Source organism: Neodiprion virginianus, chromosome 5 (assembly GCF_021901495.1).
Source record: "Neodiprion virginianus isolate iyNeoVirg1 chromosome 5, iyNeoVirg1.1, whole genome shotgun sequence".
Taxonomy (NCBI): Eukaryota; Metazoa; Arthropoda; class Insecta; order Hymenoptera; family Diprionidae; genus Neodiprion; species Neodiprion virginianus.
Window position 1 is genome coordinate 19,712,615 of NC_060881.1, and position 26,732 is coordinate 19,739,346.

Consider the following 26,732-nt stretch of genomic DNA (forward strand, 5'->3'; position numbering starts at 1 on the left):
TCTCCTTTTCGCTACCAGTTAAGAAAGATACGTAAATGAGGGAGAAAAAATTAAGATTTATATGCCTGTCCCCTTTCTTTCTTAACGAATTATGTTTCCCAAGCTTATATAATATGAATTTCAGGCACCCGTCCATTAACCAAGAGGTTTTAATGATATGCCTCCTGACCCTGGACAAACTCGTTCGCTCAGTTTTGTTCGGGCTGTGTTTTTACGCCGTTGTGATGAACGGTGAATTCAAGGGAGTTCCCAGCGGAGCAACGAGGGGCAAAGCAGGTTATCAAAAGAACCCATGGGTGGGAGTTTGTTAAAAGGAGAGCTCTTCAGAGGGCGCGAGAAGATCAACTCATAAGCGTAAAAAATGAGGGGGGGGGGGGGGGCTGCTGCAGTCTCTGAGAAAACTGTGATTAATGTCGTTGCATTGTGTATTGTATGTTGTATACTTGTCAGAGCAGATACTTGGTGAAAAGGGGAAAGAAGGGTCGCCGCGAGTATTCACAAAAGCTCCACGAAGCCGCGGAAAAACTTCTGCCTGTCCCGCATTTATCTGGAAAGGATGGACACTGGCAAAAAAAAAATTTAAGGACTCACCCAAAAACCCGGGAATGGCGCCGAGCGGCATGACGAAGAGGCTGACGAGGAGATCAGCAACCGCGAGCGAAAGGAGGAAGTAGTTTGTGACGTTATGGAGTCGTCGATCCAGGCCAACGGCCAGGCAGACAAGGATGTTGCCCAAGCCACCAGCGACTATGAAAACCGCGACGAAGAGGAAAGTCCAGTCGAACCGTTTGCCTTTGACGCTCCAGGATGGACGCTGTAAGCGACGCGTACACGTCACCGGTATGTCAGAGACCGTAGGATCGTTCGTCGCTGAGCACTCGAGCAACTGTTGAAGCGAACGGGTTGTTAGATGTATGAAATGTGTTTGAAAGTCGGCGATGAAGAAGGAACCGGAAACGTTGAAGATGATGATGATAGGAAACGATGACTTATAGACGTGGGAAGAGTTGTTTTGAAAGGAGAAATTTGGTTTTGGAGAAGTTGAAAATCTGAAAACGAAGATGAAGAAGCAAATTGAATTGATGGTTCAGTTGGAATGAGGAGAGAGACGCGTTTTCGAAGCTTTGGCGGATGAAAAGATGATGAAGTCATAGGTGAAATAAATTATGTAACTTCAAGTGACAAAAGTTGGTCTCGCAAGGGTTGAAAGGTGAAAAGATGTTGAAGGAATTAAAGAAGCAGATTAAGAAAAATGTTACAAGGTTGTGAGAAGCAGAAAAAAATGTTTCAGCAGATTTTAAGTACAAGGAAAAGCTGAAGGAGGTAATTAAGAAGCAGATGGAGTAGAAGATGTGATTGTAGGTAGCAAAATTTACTTTGGAAGGTTTTAAAAGTAAAGAAGAAGCTAAAGGAGAATATTTAAAATCAGGTGAAATGGAAGATAAAACTATAAAAAGGCAAGGAAGTTGTTGTGGAGGGTTTTGAAAATGGAGACAAACTGAAGATATCGAAAAAGCAAATGAAACTGACAGTGTAAATTTGTGTAACAAAATTATATTTCAAAAATTACAAAAAAAGACAACAAAAGACAAAGAACCAGATGAAATGAAAGGTACGGCTATAATGTGTAGATGAAGTTGTTCGAGTATATTTTGAAGATAAGAGAAAGTCGAGGAAGCCGATGAAGAAGCAAGCTTAATAGAAGATACACAGCTATAAGAAATTGAGAAAGTTTTTCGAGAAGGTTCTGAAGATAAAAACAATCCGAAGAAGACCACTTTTCGGTATCCGAATGAAAAGAAGAATACTAACAAGAGAACGGATGAAAAGTTTAAGAATTCCTGCATCTCACGGCACCAGTTCAACAACATGATCACGAAATGATTTGAAAATGGAAACGCTTGGAAATGGAAGAAATCAACAAGTGGATGAAACAGGTCGAAATGTCAATCATGCGACAAAATCCTGGAAGACAACGAATACTAACCTCTTCAAGTACCGTGGAGTTGCAGTCTCTGAGCATGGGGAACTGGGTAAGGAACATTCCCTCGACGTTTTCGAGGCCGCTGAGGACGAGGGATACGTTGACGTCACAGTCGAGGTAGTCGCATGGTCTGCATAACAGGGCCGAGTCGTACTCAACGGTGCAAAAGTGATCATACGGCGCCCATAGGGAGGTACTTGAATCGGCAGCACCCTGTCCGAGACTGCAGCCGGACAGGCAACCGTTGAAGGGAGTGTCGTTGCAGCTGGTCACATGCCGAAGCACCGTGGTTAAGTTGCTTGTTAAACTGGTCGATAGATTCCCACCGCTCATCAACATCTTTGTCTCAACAATGTCACATTGTTGCCAGTGGCTCTTCTCAACCCGCGCATCCTTATGCCCGGTCCTCCTCTCCAGCTGCCCAAGCCCTTCTTTATTTCAAACAATATTTACCTCCCTTGCGGTAGCTTCATTTCGAATTTTCCTTCCCCGGCTACACTGCCACGCTTTATTACCGACTCTTGCAAGCTCCTCAACGGGCTTCGTATTCTCCCTCGATCCCGCCATCGTCATCGCATGATTCGTCAATACTCGTTGCGGTTCTTATTTTCCACTGTTGATCTACGTCAGCTGAAAATTAGAGCAACGCAGTTTATCAGGTCAATTACGTCGGGAGCTTTTGAAAATTCAAGATATAATTAAACCCATTTCAATGGGGAATCTATTAAACTTTAGGCCGTCGCTTGGCCAAACTATAGTCATATAATATAAATGTGGATTATTGGAATATACATTAAAATCAGCGGGGATTTAAAGGTTAAGAGGGTGTCTGGGTCGATTTCGACATTCACGTACGAATCTCCAAATATCGAAGTCCACGTGTCCGATCGTGAAAAAGGGCTTAAGAGCCCCATTCTAGACACAATTTTGAACAACAACACTACAAGCATTTTTATTTGAGGCAGAAATAAAAAAATGGCATAGATTCTAAGAAATTGCAACAGTAAATTTGTAGAATTCATTCCATTTCAAAGTCCCAAATTCCAAAACAACAAAATGGCGAAAGGGCATAACTACGACTAGTCAAAGTTCCGAAAGTGAGAATATGAGGAAATTTTCAAATCTGAATCATCAAAGTTCTGAATGATCGAAGATTTTCAGTACCGTTGATTTCTGGCTTGGTAAAATTTCACCACTTTGATCTTTCATTGTTTTGGATTTCGATATTTTTATATGCGGAATCATAGTTATTCTAGTTTTTGGTTTTTCTCATTTCTTACGCCCACTCGTTGAGTAACCTACGCTGTGTGAGAATGTTTTAATTTTCGGGACTTTACTACGTCAAAACTTTATCTATCGAAATTTTGCTCTATTGGGACTTGGATTTTTGGAATCCTGCATTTCGGAACTTTGAGCCGAGGAGTTTCCAGCTAATCGAAACTTTGTTGTTTCGTAAAAGTTCGACTTCTTTACTTCCAGTTTCGCAACCAAATAATTGAAATCAGGCGCTTTCGTAACTTTTCAAATTCAGAACTTCAACTCTGCCCCCAAAAATCTAACTAGTCTGTATAAAAGAGAAAAGGCGCCACTTCTCACACGTTTCACGGGCACGGAAAGTGGGATTCTCGATACACATGTTACAAAAAAACCCAAAACCATTTTTGCATGTTTATTGCGCAATTTCACCGAACGCATAAAATTCGGCATGCTTCTAATTAATGAACCGAAAAATAAAGAGAGATGGAACGACCCTTCACCGAGTGTATAACATCTTCTCGACCGACTTATTTCGAGAACCGTTAAACGCCCGGCTCTCCGCACTGGTAACACGATTCCCAGATGGTAACCTACTTGTGTTAACATCGGCTCACTCTCAATCCTGAAAGCTTCATCCGTCAAACCGACCTAGCCCACTGTACGTATAACAGTTCGGAAAACATTCTAGATCTTATCTCGAATCACCCTTTTCCCGTCGACACTTGCCAGAAAATCAACTCCCGCAGAGTTTCGCCTCGAGCGATGAATTCCCTCTCGACGTTTTCAAGATCACGATCAACGAACGATTTGAAGATCACGACCAACGTTTCCTTGTAGACATTACAACGACACCTACGGTTCCTCAATTCGTGGAAACGTGACTGCAGAAATTTTCATTAAACTTTTGGCTGTACGCGAGAAAGAAAATTCATCGACACTGGGAAGCCAAAATCCGAAAATATTTTACAAAATCTTGAGTCTCAGTTAAATTTGGATTAAAATTGAAATAACGTGTAACAAATTTTACAATCAATGAATTAGTTGTCTTCAAAATAACTATTGAACTAATATTTTATTTGAAACGTGTAGGGGGAAAAAAATAGTAAGAATAAAAATATAAAACACACCGGATATCGTCGGAGTGAAACATAGTATAGTGTGGTGTTTCATTCATCACCGTCATATTTCTCGTTTTATTCCCACAGCTCAGTGACAACTTCATATTATACATGGTACACCTATTTCATTCCCCTAGGGTTTCATTTCTTATCTTTTATCGTACACAACATCTGTCGCGATCCTGGCTGCTAAGACGAGAGCTGCGGTTTCACCGGCGAAAATTTATCGCTCCATGTTTACCTTGCTACGCGTTACCACCACCCTTAAAACAGGTATATAATGTATAATACACATCCATGTATAGATATATATATATTGTATACCTGCACCCACTTACACTTTGCGGTGATAATTCACGACAGCAATTTGTGTTTTTCTTTTTATCACCGAAGAAAAACGGACAAAAAATATATGTGTAAATAAATAAACAAAAACGAAAGAAACGGGTGGAGGAACTAAATGTGAATAACAAATCTACGCTCTCGTCGTTTCATGGCGTCACGTTGTTCAAAACGGAAGCACGTACTCGGTTCAAGGCGGTATCCCATATAAGAATTTTATATTTTACTAAGTTTTCATGGTCTGTTATATGCATTTCATAAGCTTCACAAACATTCCACAGGATGTTAAACCATTGAATAGTGCCCGGAATTCACTCACATCTCACAGTATCTAATAGTAGCAATAGTAGCAACGATGGCAATAGTAGTAATAATAGTGAAATGATAGTAGTGGCAATAGTTTTGATAGCGATGACATTAGTCAAGTGTTAATAAGGGTAGTGGTGGTAATACTGGGAATAGATGTGATAGTGATAATAATAGGGAAACGGTAGTAGTAGCAATAGTTGTGATAGTGATAGTAATAGTAATAGTGAAGTAGCAATAGCGGCAATAGTTGTGACAGTGATAGTAATAGTTGAGTGGCAATAGTTGCGATAATGATAACATTAGTCAGGTGTGAATAACGGTAGTCGTGACAATAGTTGCGATAGTGATAATAATAATGAAATGAAAACAGTGATAATAGTGATGGTGATAATATTAGACGAGTGTTAATAGTGGTAGTGGTGCTAATACTGGAAATAGTTGTGAAAGTGATAGTAATAGTGAAGTGGCAATAGTGGCAATAGTTGTGATAATGATAACATTGGTCAAGTGTTAATAGTGGTAGTCGTAGCAATAAGAGCAATAGTTTCAATCGTGATAGTAATAGTGAAATGAAAATGATCGTAATAGTGACAGTGATAATATTAGTCAAGTGTTGATAGTAGTAATAGTGACAATTCCAAAACTATAATTTCATACTATCTGATGATCATTTTGGAAGCAATTCACGCGACTTTATACGCATATTACAACATCTCGTATCGTTTAAAAAACACGTATAATTTCATGGAATTTTTCAAGTATTTCATGGTATTTTAAGCAATGCTGTTCCAACTATTCTACGAGCTATTCCCTCGACTCGATTTCACCGGCCCCGCTCCTTGCTGCTGCTCGGTTGCTAATGGTGCTACAGCTCTGCTTTTACTATCCTTGCTTCCGCATTACGTTGTTACAATTTTATGACCCTCAGTTTTTCCGCGTACGTGACCTGAAGTTCAGGGTGCAGGATATCCTTCTTGGAATTGACTCACTGGTGTGATTCGACCTGTAATCTCAGTTCATGAAGAGAAATATAAACGGAAACATTGAAGCGATGTCCTCGAAACATTTAACTCCAACGCCGACGATTACGAGAAACTGTTTTTCATCAAATTTTTAGAATTCAAAATTAGCTGAATCTGACTTATGTTAGTGAGAGTTGAACAGAACAAGATTATCAAAAATTCCATCAAGAGAAAGATTAATATCACTCTTATGCACCTTGCGAAAATCATATCGAAAACGTTGCTATGAGAAAAAAATAAAAATTCTCTACCGGCATCAAAAATAGTTCATTGATCATCGATAAAAAAAAAAAGTGTGAGCCATCTGGTAAACGTATGCACGAAAAAAGAATTCCACTAATCTATATACATACCGACTAGTTTACATTAATTTATTGTAGACGTAAAAGCGGCGACGAAATGATAGCGTGCAGCCTACTTGAAAGAAGGGGGAAAAAAACGTGTTTAATGAGCTGTCAAAATATTTTAACGATCCTTTACTTAATATAGTAAATAAATGAACGAATGTGGTTTTCGTTAAGCTCACATCGTATCATACAGATGTAAAGAAGACCATACAGACGGGCACGTGTATCGCGAGTAATAAAGTTGTGAGATTTTCTCATACCCGTAATGTACTCTAAGCACACACGGGTGATGACGAATCGAGTTTGCGAATGTACAGCTGTATTCGCACGCGAGGATCCACACACAGGTGTAATAAATCAGCAGACGCGTTTGAGCAATCAAATAAACGCTCATCGGTTGTACAGAAATATAACTATCCGATTCGGACTTGTTAAAAAAAAATATGTCATCTTTTTTTCTTCATCGAAATTCATTTTTTCATCTTGATAATTTTGAGACTACGGTAACACAGGTATCTAGGGAAACTGTATCATGGATCTAGGAATAGAATGGAAGGCGCATAAGGTGAGAGCATAGGCGCAGGACGTGACGTAAGGGGAAGTCGGTTCAACGCCATATTGGAAGTTCCGCTTGTGGTGCTATCTGGTGAGCAAAATAAGATGCTATACCAATTGTATGCAATTTGGCTAACTACATCGGTGATCTTTTAGGTTAGGGACGCTAACATTTGCCGCCAGGCGGCAACACATGTGCAACTTCCAAGATGGCGCAACCAATCAGAGAGCCTCGTGCCACCTCGTACCCTTTACGTCGTATGTCTTCATCCCCGCGGTGATTGCTCTCACCATTTTGTTCCGAGCTCCGTGAACTATACAATGATGAAATTACTTAGTATCACCAGCCGCCATCTTGTGGGTAAAAGTCGGCCACCCAATCGAGTATTTGTTTTAAAACAAAATTTTCAACCCCATATGTCATTCCGCTTCTACTCGATACTGCAAAATGAAAGTCTGACAGCCTGCACGAAGCTTTTAGTGCCCTAGTAATCGTACAAATGACTTAAAACACGATCAGCTGATCGCCAACTCTCCGCCATATTGGTGTCCAAATTCTTATTGATACATGAGAAGCTAGCATATTTTTTATATTATTTTTGAAGATAGAAGATGGGGAACATACAAATTATGGGGATTGAAACGGATTAGATAAAAACGAAAATCAACAACAGGATCGTGATACTAAAATTTTTAGCAATTATTATTCAAAATTAATTCTGACACAGAACCGATCGCTGTTTTTTCCTCGACGTCGTGTTTAATCATTTGATTCATGATCAGGGTTTCGGAATTAGTTTTTGTTATGGTTCTAATTTTTTTTTTTTTTTTTTTTTCTTTTCTACGCGTCTTTCTTCGGTGTATCTACAATATTCTTTTTTTAATCCCGTCTATGGAGAGCTTGTACGTAAAATATAAACAGCTGGTGCGCGTAACGCGTGTTGCGAAAAATTCCACTTAGTTTAAACCTATTTCGAGCTGACAATGCGGTTCCCGGCGGTAAGAGAAATATAAATTGAGACCGAACATCAGTCAATGTCAGGCCGACATGAACGTTTTACACCTCGGAGTCAACCTTCGTGTCTGTATTATTCGAGGTGCGCGTGAGAGGAATTCTACAAATGCATGCCAGGCGACAATTCCGGGTATAACTTAATGTGGCATGATCGACATTTTGTAATTTCATAGGTAACTCGAATTGTTCAAACATGGGTAATAATTTACACAAAATGACCAAACGAGCCCCGAAATAACTCTGATGACAGCTGGAAACAGCAAAAATATTCCGAAGACAAATGTACAATCGTTTAAAGTTGTAAAGAAATTCTATAAAAAGTTTCGCAAGTACGGAAAATCGCTGAAAATATTACCAAAGTCTAAGTTCAGTGTAAAAATTATATAAAATGGCTAGAATCGGTCCAAAGAATTTGCAAGCTGAAAAACTACCACCTAAAATATTTCCTAAATTGTTCAAAATACTCGAATTCGGATGGAATGGTATTCCAATAATAAATTTTCAACCACTTTATGCAAAATTGATATGTCATCAAAGCTTGATGCAAAATTCAATCAAAACAGGAAACGAGAACGAGGCATTTATTCTGTCATTCGCTTTTATCACCGTTGATGCGTAACTGACGAACATCAGATACATCAAAGGTACGGGAATTTGAGAATTCGAAGGGTACTCTGATCGTCACAGAAATTTGTTCCGCAGGCGCTTGCAATTATACCAAACGCGTGGCTGAAAGCTTATCCGTTGACAGCCACGTTTGGCTCAGAATGGTCTGGCATTTCAATTACTCTCAACTATTAATTCTAAAAAGTAGCAAAAGTCACCAGGATATTGATGGCTTAAAAAAAGCATGCGGTATTTTCAGGTCTTTTGAGTCTCAAACATACGATGGAGGAAAATTGTATATTTTTTTACGAGTATCCAATCGAGAGCCTTGAATAATTTAAAAAAAATTTGCACCCACGTTAAACAATTTTAGGTTGGCAATGAATAATTCTTAATAAATTTCGGGATCGTCAAAAGATTGCCATGAAGTGAGTTGAGAAACTCAAATACACGTGAATTCCAGTGAGTTTCGCTATTGATTCACCTCATTTCAGGGTCTTGAAATCGTTTCAGCGGATTTCAAGCTTATAATAGCTTAAATAGCGCGCCTACTACGTAAATCAACTACGAGAAGACGCCAAAGAATCAACATCTAATCAATATCTCGTAGCCCACATTTTCAATCTATTTGCACGTTTCAATACATCCAATTTTACAATCATATTTTTTTTTTTTTTCTCATCAGACGAAGTCTAGTCACATTTTTCCAAAGTGGTAAATGAGAACATAACAGTCCTCACAAGTTTATAACAATTAAAAGTGTGAATCCATCTACGAGAATGAAATCTATATAAGGAAAACCGTAAAATCCGCCATTGAAATAGGAACCTGATTGGGCAACAATAAAGATGAGTAAAAATCAAGTAAAAACAACAAACTGTTATTATTTGTGAAGAAAAGACTGGTTATGAAATAATTGTCGCATTAAATTTAAAAATGAACATTTATGTACAGAAAAGGCGTATTTTAGTCTTGCAAATGAATGAATAAATGATTGAATGATCGAAAATAATTAATATATACAACTTCGTTTATACATGTTTATGTATAACTCTGATTTATTCATTTATTAAACAAAAATAAAATGTATACAGTTTACCTAAAAATAGAGAAATTCATTCAAAATTGATTATAAAACAAAATTGAATGATCCTACATCCTTAAATATATTTCCAAACAATTTTCTTTATACATGTAGTTTGAACCTTGTATCTTCGATATTATTTTTTTTTTTCGTGTGTTTACGGACAATTTTTTGTGATAGACAACACCTGTTACAAGTTTTGAATAATTTTCAAAGATTTTACAGTATCCTAAAATGTATTGCGGGCCTTCGATGATTTGCTAAAGTGATAGAAGATATTTCATTCAATAAGCTAAAGAAAAAACGTGGACAATTTAAAATTTAAAAAAAGGCACAATTTCGAAAACCTTCTTTTGGAATTTCAAAATAGTTGAACCTTTTTAGAATGGTAGATTTTCCAAGATTCCCCGACGTTTCCAAAAGTTGCATCTCTATTCTGACGATTCTTAATAAAGATTTTAAAAATGTGATACGTTATTTTGAGAAGCTTCCAAAAAGCACTTACTCAATCAGTCTATAATACGATAAGAAAAATTCAATTTCAAGTTTTCAAATACCTGTCGCGATTTGAAAGAAAATGATATCACAACAGACGAGTCGTTCAAAACTTAAGCTAATTGATTCACGGTACATCATAAATTTTGGTAGCAGGTTGACTGCATTTTGACTTTCACAGATTTCAAAAACAGTACGTGTCAATGTATCCCAATTTGCGTGGGAAATTTTCTGAATGAAATTAAAGCGGTTCGCGAATGAAAGGCAAAAAGAGTAGGGGAGGGTAAGGAGGCGGGGGGGGGGGGGGGGAGAGTTTTCACAGCTTGAGCGAGATGACATATAGGTAGAGTTGGTAAAAAAAGCTTTAACGATACTCCCTAATGGCTTGCTAAACCAGATGCGGTCTATTTTAATCAATGCGGGAACGGAAATTGAAATCACGGTAGAGTGATCCAAAACGTTCGTGAAAATTTCGCCACGCCGTGGAGAAGAAAACTCGAGGGAAAAAAGTATTCGTATCATCTGATCTCCTTCGTTGTTTCAAAGCCAAATTTCATACGCTGAGAATGAAAACTGGTGTTTTGAAAACGACCTCGAAAATTTGAAACCTGAAAGTGACGAGTGCGAAAAACGTTTTACTGCTTATCGATTCAAAAAACTGTGCGAAAATTAAATTTTTAATGCATACGGATTCCGTATTCCTTGCATATTCGTGTATACGGTACGCGTAGAAGCGTAGCTTGTATGGATTGTCATCCATCAACGGACGTAGAGGGAAAATGATGTGGCGGCGTCGAGAACAAGGCGAAGAAATACGAAAGGAAAGAAAAAAAGTCCAGGGAAACAAAGAAGTAGAAGAAGAAGATTTTCAGAACTAATGGATTGTAACCGGCTATACAAACACGTCCGATCGTCGATCTATCCTGAACGAAAATAGCAAATATCTATTTATAGAGGAAAGATAGGCGGGCGCATGAAATGCCCAGAGTGTTGTAAAGCTTGTCAGAAGCTGATGAAAACCTTCAAACTTTAGCAGGTAATTCTCGTGGTAATTCGCAGCTCATTTATGCCGGATGTATCAACTTGCGGCCGATCGGGCGTAACTTTTACCGCTGATTTCTCGGATGCTTTTAGAATTTGTTAGTAAAAAAAACTTGTTTCCCCCGATTTGAAAAAAAAATCTTTCCCTACTTTTAAAACGATTTTTCTAAGAATTCCCTCCGTTGTTTATCGATCTCACGCCGAAATTCCGAAACATTCTGTAAAGGCTGAAGGCGTTTGTGGAAAAGAGAGAGAAAAAGAAAAAAAAAACACCCAAAAACCCGACAGTAATTTCGTGAGTTTTTCTTTCAGACAAATTCAGCATTTATCGAGACAACGCAGTAAATTTTTTCGAACAAGCAGAAATGTTCTGGAAATTGCAGGAGGGACGAATTTTGAGGACTTATCAAAAAAAGAAAAGTCAAATTTATATGCAGATTTCGAGTCGAAAATCTCAATCTCGCCAATTTAGAGACAGGTAGAATGTTTGGAATTAGTTTGGAGTACCTGAAACGTAACGTTCGACAATCTTAGGTGAACACAATTATCTCTGTTATGAATTTAATTCTCTTCAAACTATGTGAAACAAAATACGCCTGCTTGTTTGCAGCTTCTGAAATTGTTTAGAGGCTTTTCTAAGAGTTCGGGTTTACTTTCCGTACGAGTGATGAAAAAAATGCGAATAATCGGATAAGAAAATGGGGAACAAAAATGGAATTAAAAACAAAAAAGTGAATATCGTTCCAAGAAATTACGGCGGGCAAAGAAAGAAGCCCAAAAATTAACGAAAGGCTCGATTTTGGTTGAAATTGATCGGGAGGCGTTAATTACACCCGAGTAACTCGATAGCCACGCTGCTAAAGCTTTCCAGCAAATGCAATCAATTAATTTCTACTCAAGTATAATACCGGGTGTCTCCATTCAAATTTGTTTCGAGCCTCGAGCAAAATATACATACAATATATGTGTAAAAACATATTTCGAAAAATATGAAGAAAAAAAAGAAAAAAAAAAGTAAAAACACGTTCACAGACCTCAGCCGAAGCAAGAAGCTTGAACTAAATGTCCGTAACTTTGTTCCGATCTTCAAAAAAAATAGTATCGTACAAAAAAAAAAAAAACAAAAAAAAAATTTAAGCACCTTTCAATTATATTTTACGTAATTATTTTGCATTGAATCAATTTGTTAGTGCCCAAGTAATATCAGTGAAATAGAACATTTTTCATCGATAAATGAAACATCTGCAATAGTTTTCGACAGACTTAAATGAAACTTACAATAAACGGAAAAAAAACGTAACGATAAGTTTCATATCTTTTCAATCTCCTTACAAGTTTTCTGCGATAACTCTGAAGAAACATATTTCGAGTTGTGAAAAGTTTGTTCAAATTCAGACACCCGCTATATTGCATATTCTACTTTACAGGCGCACGAAGAGTTCTTTAGGGTTACGTAGAGTATAGGTATACAAGGATGGATCAACTAAATGCTGCCGCGAACATGAAAGAAGAGTCGATAGGGGTGTAAGAAAGAAAATCTGGATCCACGATCAGCGACACGTACATAATACCATCCCACCTATACACCCTAAGAAATTCAATTACGATACGAAATGAAAGACGATTTGCCATCCGGCTCACGTTTTTTCGCCCCCCTCTATCATTTCGCGCTTTTCTTTAGCTACATCCACTTATTTTAATAGCCACCTTTGCGCTCTTCCCCTTTTCTGACTGTCGTTTTCAAGCTTGTAATACATTTTTCGTGTACTCGTATTTATGCCGCGAGAAAAAAAAAATGTACATATTCCGATAGAGGATGAATTGAAGAGTGGAAATTTTTGTAACTCACATTTTTAAGCTCAGGATTATTCCCGGTATTCATTCTCTTCGTTCGATTTTTTACGTAAATTGTTGAAAAAGCAATACGTGAATTTCTTAACCGAAGCCTGAAAATCTTTTTGGGATTAGTTGACATTGGATTTTAATAATTCTCACCTCACTTTTTATCGCTGCCCAAGTAACTTTTCTCAAACTGATTCTTGGGATTATAATTTTTCCCCAATTCTTATTCTCGTATATCAAATATTTTCGAAAGATATTGAATCGGTTTTAAAACCCGTTAAAAACTTTTTAGACCGTGCTAAATTCGATAATAAAAGCGATACCGGTCACTTTTTTGTTCCGATTCTAACCGTTCTTCACTGCGTTGAAAACAAAAAAAAAAAAAAGATAAAAAACTCGCGAACGCGTTTCAAAAGCCAGTAAAGCATTTATGGTACTTATCGAAATTTGATTTAAAAAAAAAAAAAAACTTCCGATCCAATTCGATATCTCGTAGATTCAACGTAGTAAACGGATTTCTAGAAACATCGATGCCTTCAAGACTGGTAAAACAAATCCGACAAGAAAAATCGTTCAAAAAATACCGTAGAATCTATTGACGAAAGAACTTTTCAGGGGATCAATTATTGGCTCGTTCTTATTTTCGAGGTAACTCAGTTTTCGAAAGCTTGCGAGAAGCTTTCGGGACTACTAAAAAGCATTCGTTCGTCCGTAAAACCGGATTAAGACAAATTTACCGTTCTTCTGTGCGATTCGTTTTTTTTTCTTTTTTTTTTCCACCCCGTTGCGCGCCCGAGGGTCCGAAAAATAATTAATCCCTGCTTTGAAAAATCTGAAAAGCTTTCTGGACTACTCAAACTTCGGCGAGGTGAATAAATCGTTCTCTTCACCCCTCCCCCCCCCCCCCCCGCGCTTCCTTCCTTTCCGGTACTTCCGGTAACGGATTCCCTTCGCTTTCCGCTCCCGCAAAATCTCAGACGGTCAATTTTGTCCCATTCCGAATTGGAGGAGGAAAATGGAGGCGCGGAACGGCTTCCTGGGACAATATTGGCTCCATTGATGCGACAAACTCGGTCGGCGGACAAACCGCGGACATAATACTCCGCATGTCATATTGTCCACGTCTGTATTTCTCATATCGGGTTATTTACCGGCCTGCATCCAGCGTTTGCCAAGGCATACGATACATGTACACATCCCTCGCAGACGCGTATCGTGTATGGGGCATTCCGATCGAGATTAAAAAAAATTATGTTTCAAATTTGTTAAAAATTGTGTTTTTTACGTCACAGCATATCGGGCGAAGAACACCGCTACGTTTGGTACGAATTTTTTGTCTGTAAGACGGTGAGGTTTGCCATTTTCGATACGTCTGTCTTCCGAGATCTGGAAGGAATTCGGAAAAATTTTGCAAAATGCGTTGTTTGATAGAACTTTCGGAATCTCAGCAACGAATCGAGTTTCAGTCACGACCGATCACATTCGTATGTACGGTTTTACCGGAACTCGTGGAATGCCCTGTAGGTACGTTATATTTGTACTGTCTGCCACCCGGTATCGACGATATATGTAATTTTCCCCGATGAAAGCACAATTTGAATCCAATTTTCTATACCGATTCGGTTTCCATTCCCTCCTTCACTCTTGCCAAATATTTGTTTTCCGATAAAAATCGATAACGTGAAAAAAAAATAATAAAATCTTACAATCGGAATATACCGATTTCCGAATCACTCGAACAAAATCTTCAACGCCCTAGATCGTGCGATCTGTAAATAAAAAACAAAATCCCTGGACGAAATTCTCGGGATTTCATCGTGAGAGAATCGAAGCTGGCAATTCCGAAAAAAATTATATAGATCGTTTCTTTTATATTCTTACGAAGGTTTTTGTAACTCGTGAAATATCTAAAATCGTTTGAAAAAAAAAAACAAACAAAAAAAAGAAATGTGAAAAATATACGTGCGGGATTTGTACAAGAAAATAAACGCGATACGCGATTCTTGGAATATTTCTTCCACTTCGAATTCACGTCCCGATTTCCCTCCTTCGAATTTCATCTACTTCCCCTTCTGGACTGACAAACGCAATCTTCCGTTTTTCGACTCTCTTCGTTACTTTCCGGTGAAACCGTCGTCGATCGGGTAAAACGTCAACATCCAATTCTATGCATTTGTATACACGTATATACGATGTGTACGAAAACTTTTCTCATTACCGGACGAACTTTACACAGTTGACTACATGCATACGATAATATGCATGTGTTGTATAAATGCGACCTGAAATGCTACACATTCTCGAGTATCCTCCATTCATCTTGTTCTGAGAAGAAAACTCTGAGAAATAACGAGACACTCGTTATTTTCTTATTTTTTAACTCTCCTTTTACTTCTTTGATCCATTTCGGCATGAATGAAATTTGTGTATCAGTGTTGAAAACAAAATTCAATAAACGATACTAATCACGCGGAGAATGCGAGAAATTTTAGGATGGCTATAATTAAATTCTCTATAATAATAATAATAATAATAATAATCACAGACCAAAGTTCTTTACGCAATCAATTAACATACACAAATCTTTTCTCATCGTAATCGACGAAGCTGATGCAGAAAAATACACAAATGAGCAAGGCATTTCGGTATATAGATTTGAATACACAAAAATTCTGTGAAAACTTTTTTCTTTCCTCGCTGGTATGAGAAATGTGAGAAAAATGGAAGACGGTAATATTGACGGAGCAGAATTTCGAACATTGATTCAAGTATAGTTGACGAATGACCTGCAAAATGCTACACTTAACGTTGATTACCAAAATGGGGTGAAAGAAATTCATCGGTATGGATAAACGATGCTGTGAAAGTAAGAAAAGCGTAAAATAGAACAAGTCCGGCGGAGGAGGGGAGAAAAAAAAAACAATTCAGGAATAAAGCAGGATGAAATATAACAACGATAATGACGCGACAGGTGGAAAGGATGCGGGAGAAAGAAAATGAATTTTCGGTCTCGGTGTAACGATGAAGGGGTTTTAGCCGGGCTTCCTTCCTGAATTACTACCTCCAATGCAACAGCCCACAGTCGCGGTATGAGGATCACGATCTCATGTGTGTGTGTGTGTGTATGTATTTGTTTACACATATGTACATGTAACAAAGGGTGAAGCGCAGCTGGCGGGGGGTAACAAATGATTCTTCCCTGCTGCGAGCTGTCACCCTCAGCTGCAGAATTTCTCCGGCTCGTGTATATTTCGAGTGGATAAGAGCGGGCGTCAATTTCCATGTAAAGTCTGATTCTCGAGGAAATTTGACAATTTCGGAATAATGTTTCACCATTTTTCGCTCGTCGGGTAATTCTGTCTGGCTTATTTTTTTTTTCAACCCCTAATTGTTCCCGACTTTTGAGTGATTTTTTTTAAAGTCGAAGCTTTGAGAAATCGATCAACCCCTTGATTGTCGGCGATACACGTGTGGGTGGAAAAAAAAGTCGTGTTACACACGTGTGGGGATTTGAAAAAGATTTTTCTGATACATCGATTTGACTGTAATTTGGCAAATCGTCGTTTTTGAGGTTGCTGAATCCGAATCTGAAATCGGATTTCTAGAATTCGAAATGGCGGATTCAATACGGCGGACGCAAATTCGAAAAATTTTATTTCTTATAGTAGCCTGAGAAATTCAGTAAAACAAGTATCGTTAAAAAAACTGTTTGAATATTGTTGGAATTAGGAAAAACGAGGTACGCGTAACCATTTTGCGCTATTGTAGATCCTTTTTTGGTAATTGCAACGCAAAATCAGTTTCTGAGGTTTAATCTACTTTTTTAGTTAAACAAGGCTTTAACGTCAATTTATTCTTGCACAAGCATTAAATTTTCACAAGGGTTACAAGAAAATATAGTAACATTGATCGTAATGAGAAGGAATAGTAACGGATGGTAGACTTTCCGGTAACAGCTAGAAAACTAATTTTCATTTTGTACCTAGAACTGTATTTTTCGATTGTGGTAAAAAATGAAAATAGTCAAGGACTGAGCGGTAACCGGAACTAAAAATTTCTCTCAGTGCTGAATCCGACTTTCAAATCGAATTTCAAAATTTACAATTGAAAATTTGAAAAGTAGTCGGATTTCGACAGAAATTTGTATCTTCAGAGGTTTGTGGTCGCGAATTTTTGAATTTTTCTACTGACTCTAAAATCAACTCGATGAAATAAAAACTGAAATTTCCTCCCGCCGTATTGAATCCACCGTTTTGAATATTGAAAATCCGATTTCAGATTTGGTTTCAGCGACCCCAAAAATCGTAATATTGAAATTGTAGGATAAATGTATGAAAATTTTTTTCCAACGCAAAAGCGTCACGAAAATCTCATTTTCATTAAGCGTATGGAAAATGTGCGACGGAAATTCCAACGCGCGTTTAAAAATTGTTACATGGTGACCTGAAAACGTGGAATTGACATGGAATTCCCTGTTCGTAGATTCGCATTGAAGTAGAAATTGTCGGTCACATCCCCTGAAATTCGTTCACCTTTTCTCTTCTGTTCGTTTCTGTTGCAACAGTCTCTCTTTTTATTCCCACTTCATTTCCGGCTCTTCGATTCCTTGCTCGATACGTATATTTGATAAGGTATAGAAACATTTGAATAACAAATATGCTCAAGAGGAATAAACTTCGGCGAATTATCTCAGTCGTATAATCCTGTTAAAGTCAAACCCATTTCGTCAAAAAGCTGCGAGCAGTTTGCAATTTTCCATTCAGATTGTATCCCGTTTGTGTAACTCCGCATCAATATTTATGTACGTATAATAAATTTTGTATACAGAATAAAGTTGGGAGAGTATTTCTCAAGCCGTATTACGAAATTTAAGGAAAGACTGAGACAAATATCTGAATCGACGTTTCTTTATTTAGTGTTAAAGATTCTCGGAACTTTATTCATCGAAATATCGATATGACACTCTTGCTTTTATTTTCTAATTTATCGATACCTGAATTGCGATAATTCGTAAAAAACCGAATTCAATTCGTTTGTAATTGGAAACCGTGTAATTCTGTAAAGAGGGAAAGAATTTTTATTTGCAATACATTTTAACTGTATCAGTCAACAAATTTTCGCGCGCGTGCGGTTTTTTGATTTACGAACTGAACAGTCCGATTATTTCTACAAGCACGGCTGTAGCAGTGTTTGAAATTATCAGCATTCGGCTGGCTTTTTGCCCACGAAATTCGCTGCGAAAATACGACGAAAGCATGTAGAAAATTAGTTGTAAACTAGATTATGTGAAACAAGAATAAAAAAAATAAATAAACACAAAAATGTTGACCGTTAAATAAGTTCTGAATTACGTTGAAAAAGGGTTTCGAAGAAATAAAATTCCGTTTCTCAAGTATAAAGAGAAGCATTGAATTAGCTACACCGTAAAATATCTGTACAGTAATAGACTATACATATATTTCTGGTAATTTGCCGTTTCATAAAGTTTATCAATTTTTCACGCCGAATTCCCAACGAAATTAAGTGATATTTGTTGAGTAGGAGAGAAATAAATGTCAAAACAATCGCTAAGCATACAAACAGAGCTGAAATAATGTAATAAACAGTTTTTCAGAGTATTTCTTAGCCTTGAAACGTCTAATGCGAAAATTGCTTCATATTGCAGTAACACCGATTTTCGGTGAAATAACGATAAACAATATTCAAAAACTTTTTGTAAATGGTCGCAAGTTCTTGAACAATATACCCAAAAACAAAAAAAAAAACATGAGACAGATTTTTTTTTTTTATTTGGCACAATGAAACAAAATGCACGATAATGCATATCTTTTCACAAGACATAAATAATGTTACATAAGGCCGTTGCAGTTTCTCAACCGCGAGCTTGTTACATGATACGAGTTGCAGCATATAATTCAAAGTTATATTCAGCTCGCCGCTCGAGTCAAGAATTAGATAAACGAGGAAAAAGACAAACCAGCTGTTCCTTAGCCCAGAAACAATTTCCAACCGTGTCGCTCTTTGTCATTCCGATGGTATTTTTATCAACAATTTGTCGGATTACGCGAATTAAGGTACGTTTGAATAATAACACGTTCAGAATAACATCCGCTTCAGTTTATTCGTAATGAATAAAATTTCACCCGCGAATATACATCAAAATTATGTTGGATAATTAATTCAACTTCGACGCGATTGAAGGAGTTTCGTTTTTTTTTTTTTTTTTTTTTTTTTTTTTTTTTAATTGACATTTATTACCCTTCGTGAGAAATGATATTTCATTGAACGTAATAAATTTTCTAATATATCTGTTAAATGTTCACAAATTGAAATATCTTTTCGTGCTCGTAGTTGAAAAGTTATGTTATGAGGTTGAAATGATTTTTTGAACACGCATTTTTTTTTTTTTTAACCAAATGACACATTTTTATTTCCACCTCCGTGAATTTATTACCCAAAAAACTTTTTACCACTCGCAGGATGAAGAGGGAAAGGAATTCATTTAGCGGACAAGAATCGGTTCTTTTCTTGATCGATATTATTTTGTTCATCATGTAATTCAGGCTGTTTTGTACCGGAAATTCGTCGAAAAAATGTCGATTTCGCACCCAGTTTCAATTTGATTTATGATCAAATTCGTTTACCACCTTCGAATAATAATCAAAGCATTTTTTTCGTACAACTTCGACGCGAGCTTAGCCGAGAATAGAAACTAGAAAGATGAATATACACATAGGCGTATGAATAGAGGTGTAATTTATTAAGATTATCTCGGTTTGTATAAGGCATTCCACCGTGACTCGCTTGGCATCCAACCCTGACCAACTCGAATTCGATAAATGATTCTTCGCATAGTTCTCGCAACTCTAGAATCAATGGGGTTTTTATTTTTTTTTTTCTCTTTTTTTCAAAACTTGCTTTTGTAACACTGATGAATTATCCTATGGTTCGAACAGAATTAAAAACAGATTTTTATTTCCCTGGGAACAACTTGCATGATAGGGGCAGACCTTAAGCTCCGAATTTGAAAAGTTCCGAAAGCGCCTGATCCCGAATTATTCGGTGGCGAAACTTGAAGTAGAGATATCCAAGTTTTACTAACGTAAAAATATTGAAAATCCAAAACAAGGAAAGATCAAAGCGCTCAAATTTCACCAAGCCAAAAATTTACAGAACTAAAAATCTTTGATCATACGGGAATTTTGATGTTACAGATTTTCAAATTTTGGACTTGTCGGAATTTTGAGAGTCGAGTTTCGGAACATTCGAAACTGATGTTTCGTCAAAGTTTCGAATCTTTACTTTAAGTTTCGCCACGAAAGAATTCGGAATATGGAAATTTCGGATTTTCAACAGCAATCCGTAAAATACCGTATTAGGCAAAAAAAGATTCATCGAATTTCGGTTTTCATTTTACTCGTTCGACAAATTTCGCAAAATTCGATTCTTACGAAATAATAACTTAATGTCGAGTTGAAAAAAACAATAAAATTTATTTCAAAACGAGATTGTTTGCTGGTCGATGAAATCAACGAGGTGAGGAATTTTCGTGAAATAATAAACAGAATATGAGGTAGAGGCAAAAGAGCGAAAGAAACATGGCATAATTAAAAAAAAAGAATCGCGGAGGAAATACGCATGAATGAAACTTTATCGGAACCAACTTCCGTCGCAATATTTCACGCCTCAACATCAAATGTTGCGATTTATCTCGAGGGAAAAAAGAAGGGAGAGAAAAATATGAGAGATGAAAAAAAAGTCGTGGCACGAGGAGCGAGCGGGAAATGTGTAGAAAAATGTGAGGAAGAGCGCAGTAAACTGATAAGGGAAATAAAGAAAGTGAAAGAGAATAATAAACGCGATATGTATGCTATATATGCGAATACGACAAATTACCGGAACTTTGAATATAAACTGTGAGCGAAAAGTCCAGGCGTTGGCTTTCAAGTCTATAACGCCATTCGATTTAGGAAAAAGGTTTTTTTTTTTTTTTTTTTTTGTGGCTCGTTGCTGATTGTTTTTGCAAAATTATCGCCGTTTAGTTGGAAATAAATTTTTTGCAAGAGAAGAGAAATACGTATATGCATCATTTTTTATGCAGTAATTCTCGGTGTATTGTTTTTGTTCAAGATTTTCAGACGGATGTAGTCAAATACGTGACAGAGAATAAATTTCAGATCGTTTCGTCAATACGAACACAAAATTTTGAAGACAAATTATTTACGTAGTAGGGAATATGAAAATACTTGTGATGAAAATTCATGAAAAATGTAACTCCCGGAGTCATAATTCTAATAAACTTCAGAAATAAATAAATAAATTTAAAAAAAAAAAAAAAAAAAAGAAACGAATAGGCAAGATAATGATAAATTTGTTTAAAAATTACTTCCATTCGTTTTTGGTATTTTTTAAGTCATTGTCAGCAAACTTTTTCGAAAATTAACTAATATCAGCGAATGTATGAAAAATGTGGAATTCCTATCACCGAAATAGACGATCATTGATTAATTCTCGTTTCGAATCGCAGCGGAAATCATAAAGCTTGTAATTTAACGAATGACGTTAATTAATTGGAGACCTAGCGGAAAACTATGTTGTATTTTTTGTATTGAAAATGCTGCTTAACTTTGGCAAGTCTTGCGAAAGTCTGAAAAATATGCGATAAGCTTGTCCAATTTTCAAGTTCGCGGAATAATTATTGATCTGAGAAATATGGGTGGGCTGATATTATGCGATATCACAATTAATTGCAATTTTTATCAGATTTATGAAATTCTGTTATCGTGCTTTATGACACGCGTTTCGCGGAGGTTTGTACATACATAAAATGTGAAATTAGATATCAATCTGTAAAGCTTCGTTACGTTTCTCCGCTCTTAATTTTTTCAGGAATAAAACCGGAACCATGATCAATTTATTAAAAAACTTCAGTCGATTCAGTGTCACTTTTGAGCGAAATTTTACGCTGTGTCTTACCTACTTTTGCGCGTTCAACAATATTTGAGAAAATCTCGTACGAAGTGAAATCGAATTGAACTTTGTTTGAAACGCAAATTATTCTGAAACATTTCTTGGGGGGTATTTTTTCGTCATTTTCATCTTTTTCATCTCTCAGCTTTCAATCCGTAAGATTAGGGAAATGAGGAAATACTTTGCGCCATAAGAGGATAAAATAAATAGGACTGAGGATTCGGCATTTCTTTTCCCAATATTCTACGAAAGTTGTTCGAAGGTCTTCAAAATTGTGACAAAAGGATGCGTGATAAAAATTGAATGACGCTTAATGGAGTTTCACGTTTCAAAATTGAAAATTTTTTTCAATAATTTTGTCCTAATAATCGCAATTGTTTTCCGACATTCAAATTTGACAAAAATTCAAATTTGACAATCGCTCAAATCGACGGCGAACTCCATTTCACAAAGCAGCGATAATAAAATCGGAAACGCAAAAATTTACGAATTTGAATTGAGTTAAGATTCGTCGTTACCTCAAACATAAAAAATAAAAAAAAAAAAAAATAAAAAAATCAGTTGCATTCGATCGCGCGATGATAAAAATATATCCTCAAATTTATCCGGATTAAAAAAATAAGGTAAATAAAAAAAATGTTGGCACAAACTCGAGTTGATTAAAAAAGTTTGGAAGACGGGTGAAAAAAAAATATTATACAGATTTTTTATGTTCTTCGATAAATCTTTAATATTCCGATCACGCCTGTCAAATAATTGATAGCGTAATAATTCTCCTGACTTCGGATAAAAATAAATAAAACGAGTGATCAAACCCCGCAAGTTACATAGTTGTAAAATTTGATGAAAACCGAATGAAAAGAATCGTCGCATCCTTTCATCGAAACGTAAATCACAGCTCTTTTAATACCGTATAACGTATAAGCACGTACGTGGAGGTGAAAGAAGAAGAATATAAGACAATGGATCAACAAAAATCAATCAACATGTTTATAAACGATTTCAATGATGTAACTTACAGGGATTAAACACAGCGTTGAGTAAATACGTAAAACCGAATGAAATACCGTTTCTTTCTTTCTCTCCTCTGGCTCAATCCCTTCTTTTTATAATCCCTACTTAGTTGTTTTTCCAGCTTCGCTCACAGTTCAGCAGCCTCGCGATTCTCGAGTTGGCACGCGAATTTACGCAGTCGTAAAAAGAACCGAATAAACGAGCGTTTATGCATACATTTCCATGGATTTCTACAAGCAGTTCGCGCGTCTGACTGGACGTCGATCTTACTACTCGGACTCAACTCGAGGTACGATATAAACCGTTGAAATTGATGTACGAAGGCGAGAACACAGTCGGAGAATGAATGCGCAACAGGCAGCCGGTCTGCCAACGCCTCGAGGAAAATTTTTCACCACATACGCACGATTGAGCGATTCTGTGACGTAACAGTTGAGGGGAAAAAATCATCTGGTCGAAATTCAGCGAGAAAAGTTTATACGCAAAAGGCCGATTTCGAAATCGAACTCGAATAATTTGTACAATTTTACTGCAGTTTTTTTTTCACCTTTTTTTCGAAAATGATTCGGAGGCGAACGTAATCGAATGTCTCGAATAACAAGCGGCTGAGGACTGGCCATGAGCCAGCTCTCGTATTTCCCGTTCTCACAGTGCAGGTTCCAAGTTTGTAGAGAAGGAAAAGAATAATATCCAATTCAAATTTCGAACTGCAAGTTCAGATTCGTGATTAATGATTTCAAAGTCCTGGAATAGCAAATTTCACGAAAATATGACGATGGTTTTTATTCGAAACCGCTTTAATGGATCCACCCTTGCGAATTTTTGAAGTCTGACTTTGGATTCGTTATCAGTGACCCAAAAAACCTCAATCTACCAATTTCTACTCAAATCGAAATATTTAGATTCTTTTCCAACATACTGGATCTCCATTTTGGATTTCGCAATACGACTTTAAATTCGTGATCAACGATCCAACGAACCGGCGAATGCCAATTTTCACAAGTGTCTGTAGTTTTTTTTTCTCAGCTTATCGAATACGACAAATTCAAATTTTGCAACTATGACTTTAGGTTCGCGATTAGCAACCCAAAACGGCTCACGGTACCAATTTTTATTTAGATCCATTAATCCATTCTCAAGATATCATCATTTTTGTTAGATTTTCTGGAATTTTGTTATTTAAATAATTGAAAAAGTACCGAACCGATCAAAGCCAATAACCTCCATTGTTATTCGTTGAAAACAGAGAAACGAAAAGTTAAAAATTAGTGCGATTACCGAACCATTTGCTTACGAATTCTATTCCCCAGTTTCTTGATCAATCGATTCATACAATTTTAGAGAAATTTTATGGCCGTGATTTCAGGAACGATTCGGAAACAAACGTCATTGAATGTCTGGGATAGAAATTAGTGCAAGTAGCAAGCTATTTTTTTATTGTTTCACAATTGAAATTCATAAAATCATGAAAAAAATTTTCAGAAACCTTTCGCACGCTCAAAAACAAAAGAAAGAGAATTATAGGAACGATTTTTGGAAGATTCTCTGAAACATTTTCTGGCTAAATTTTGTGAGCTAGAGATTGGAAGAAAAAATCAGTTTGAAAAAATTGTCATTCGTACCAGACTAGTATTTAATTTTATTCAGCTGTCAGTTGTTGAATAATTCACACAATTTTTTAGTGAATATTCTCGAACAGAAAAAGCGAATTCAAATCGATTTCTATCAATGACCAATTACCGGTCAGACAAATTCCCGAAACACAGAAACTCACACGGAAGATGAAGAAATGGAAAATAGAAAAATACCGAAATGACCTTGATCAGTTTTCCTCCACATAAATAATTCGAACAGTCCATTCTACATTCTTTGAGAAAGTTCTTACAGAATTTTGAAACGGTACACAAAAAATCGAATCAATCTAAGATAAAAATAACTTGCACTCACATTTGTCGCCGCGCATTTCCTCTCCAATCAGGCATGATTTCTCGTGTCGTTCGTTTATTACGTTATTTCTTTATACACCAAAACTTTTTCAAATTAACGTAAAGTTCCGAGACACGTGCGTTCATTAATACGTTGTCACGCTTGTTCACACCACAAATTATATTTTTAAACATTCGCGGTTTTGTAGATGTGTACGTTGTTTGTTTTTACTTGTTTTCTTTTTTTTTTTTCTCGTCTCACCAGCCGCGTCACTTAACGTTAGCGAATGTATGTTTAGGCCTACTTATTAATACACTTGATTTTCAGTAGGGGAAAAAAACTTTTTCTCTGGGTCAGGATCCACTCATGCTGTGAATGAGAATTAAAACAAGAATTGAAACTTTTGTCGTATTTAGATTTGTTTTTTTTTTCAAATTTTTTATTTCAATGTCTCACTTTTGTCTGTATTTCGAATTTCAATCACTCGTCTTTTATCCATATATTCGGTTCGTATTTTTAATCTATCATATTTACGTTTAATAAATATTCGAAAATGTTTGTTTTATCACGTCTTAGGTAATTTTTGTTCAAATGTATTTCTCCACCACTTTTTCCACGTGAGAAAAATCGAGAAACGATCGTAAGAACGAATTTATTGTCACAGATTGCATGCGTTGCATAAAAATTTGCATGTTTATTTGCTGACGAAACGTGCTAATTTGTTTCTATATTTTAGAATCGCGAGGGTTACAAGTTTAACTGAAAATTGAATTCCGTTCAATTTTGCAGACACCGTCCGTTATTTATTTTCCTCGTAATTTTCTGATCGCTTAAATCTACGATTTATTGCGATATGTTAAACCGAGTTAAAAAAAAACGGACCGAAAACTATTCTCAAGTAAATCGAAAAAATGATGAAACCTTTCACTAATGCGTGAAACGAATAAAACAGGTCGGTATAAATTTCAAATTCTATCGCAAAAGCGATACGAAACGACAGAAAATCGAAAGCGTGAAAACGTCGCGACATCGACGAGTTAAATTAGCGAAACCTGAAAAGCATAGAAATTCGAAATTCACCGAATTTTCGTTAATCATCGGTGTTGAGAGCTTTTTTGCTCCTAGTAATTATCTCGAAATTGAAAGTCTCGATTTCTACTCCTCGCTACTCGTACGTGGCAATTATCGCTGTCGTAACACGAGCACAAGTCAATTCACGTTAGCGGGCGTCGCGACGCCGGGCGTCGAACGCGATCCTCGTCGTCGGGCTGCGCGGGCATAACTGAAAGAGCCGGGTTTACCGGATTGAGGCACTGAACGGGGGTTAAATCCGCGAGGCTCGTCTCTCGGCGTCTCGAGTCTCGTCAAAGCGCAGGGATAATCACGTGCGATATCAGCAATATACGAATATCTCGGCCAATAAGACCGAAGAACGACGTCGTCGTCGTCTACGGAAAGTTTTCCCCCTTCAAGAGGGGTGTGAAAAAACGTTCGTTGTGTTCGGTGCTTCGTTGCGGTGAAAGGACGGGACGGGAAACGAGGTAAAAAAACGTCATTCGATGGCTTCAAATTTTCGCTTCGTGACAAAAGAAGGTAAACTCAATTATCGCAAGGATCGATTCTTCTGCAGCTGTTCGCAGTTGAACACGATTCGCGAAAGATTTACGATTTTTTGACTACCGGAATATCGGAAACACTAAAAAACCACCAGTTTTTCGAATCCTCGTTTTTACAACCCTCGAAGATTTTATCGGACGAAGTTCTCCTTCGTTATTTTCTTTTACAGAAATTGAAGTAGATGATTA

The 26,732-nt window shown here is 36.8% G+C and overlaps 1 protein-coding gene across 2 annotated transcripts in view; it reads right to left on the minus strand.

Moving 5' to 3' along the window:
* LOC124305147 (alpha-1D adrenergic receptor) overlaps nucleotides 1-26,188 on the minus strand; it is a 135,868-nt gene extending 109,680 nt beyond the window's left edge. For both annotated transcript variants that reach the window (XM_046764237.1, XM_046764234.1), the window contains exons 1-3: nucleotides 24,949-26,188; nucleotides 1,988-2,614; nucleotides 592-886 (exon numbers count right to left, since the gene is read on the minus strand). In XM_046764237.1, coding sequence (XP_046620193.1) covers nucleotides 592-886; nucleotides 1,988-2,323 — 631 coding nt within the window. In that variant the 5' untranslated portion in view covers nucleotides 2,324-2,614; nucleotides 24,949-26,188. The remainder of the gene's footprint in view (nucleotides 1-591; nucleotides 887-1,987; nucleotides 2,615-24,948) is intronic.
* Between the last annotated feature and the right edge of the window lie 544 nt (nucleotides 26,189-26,732).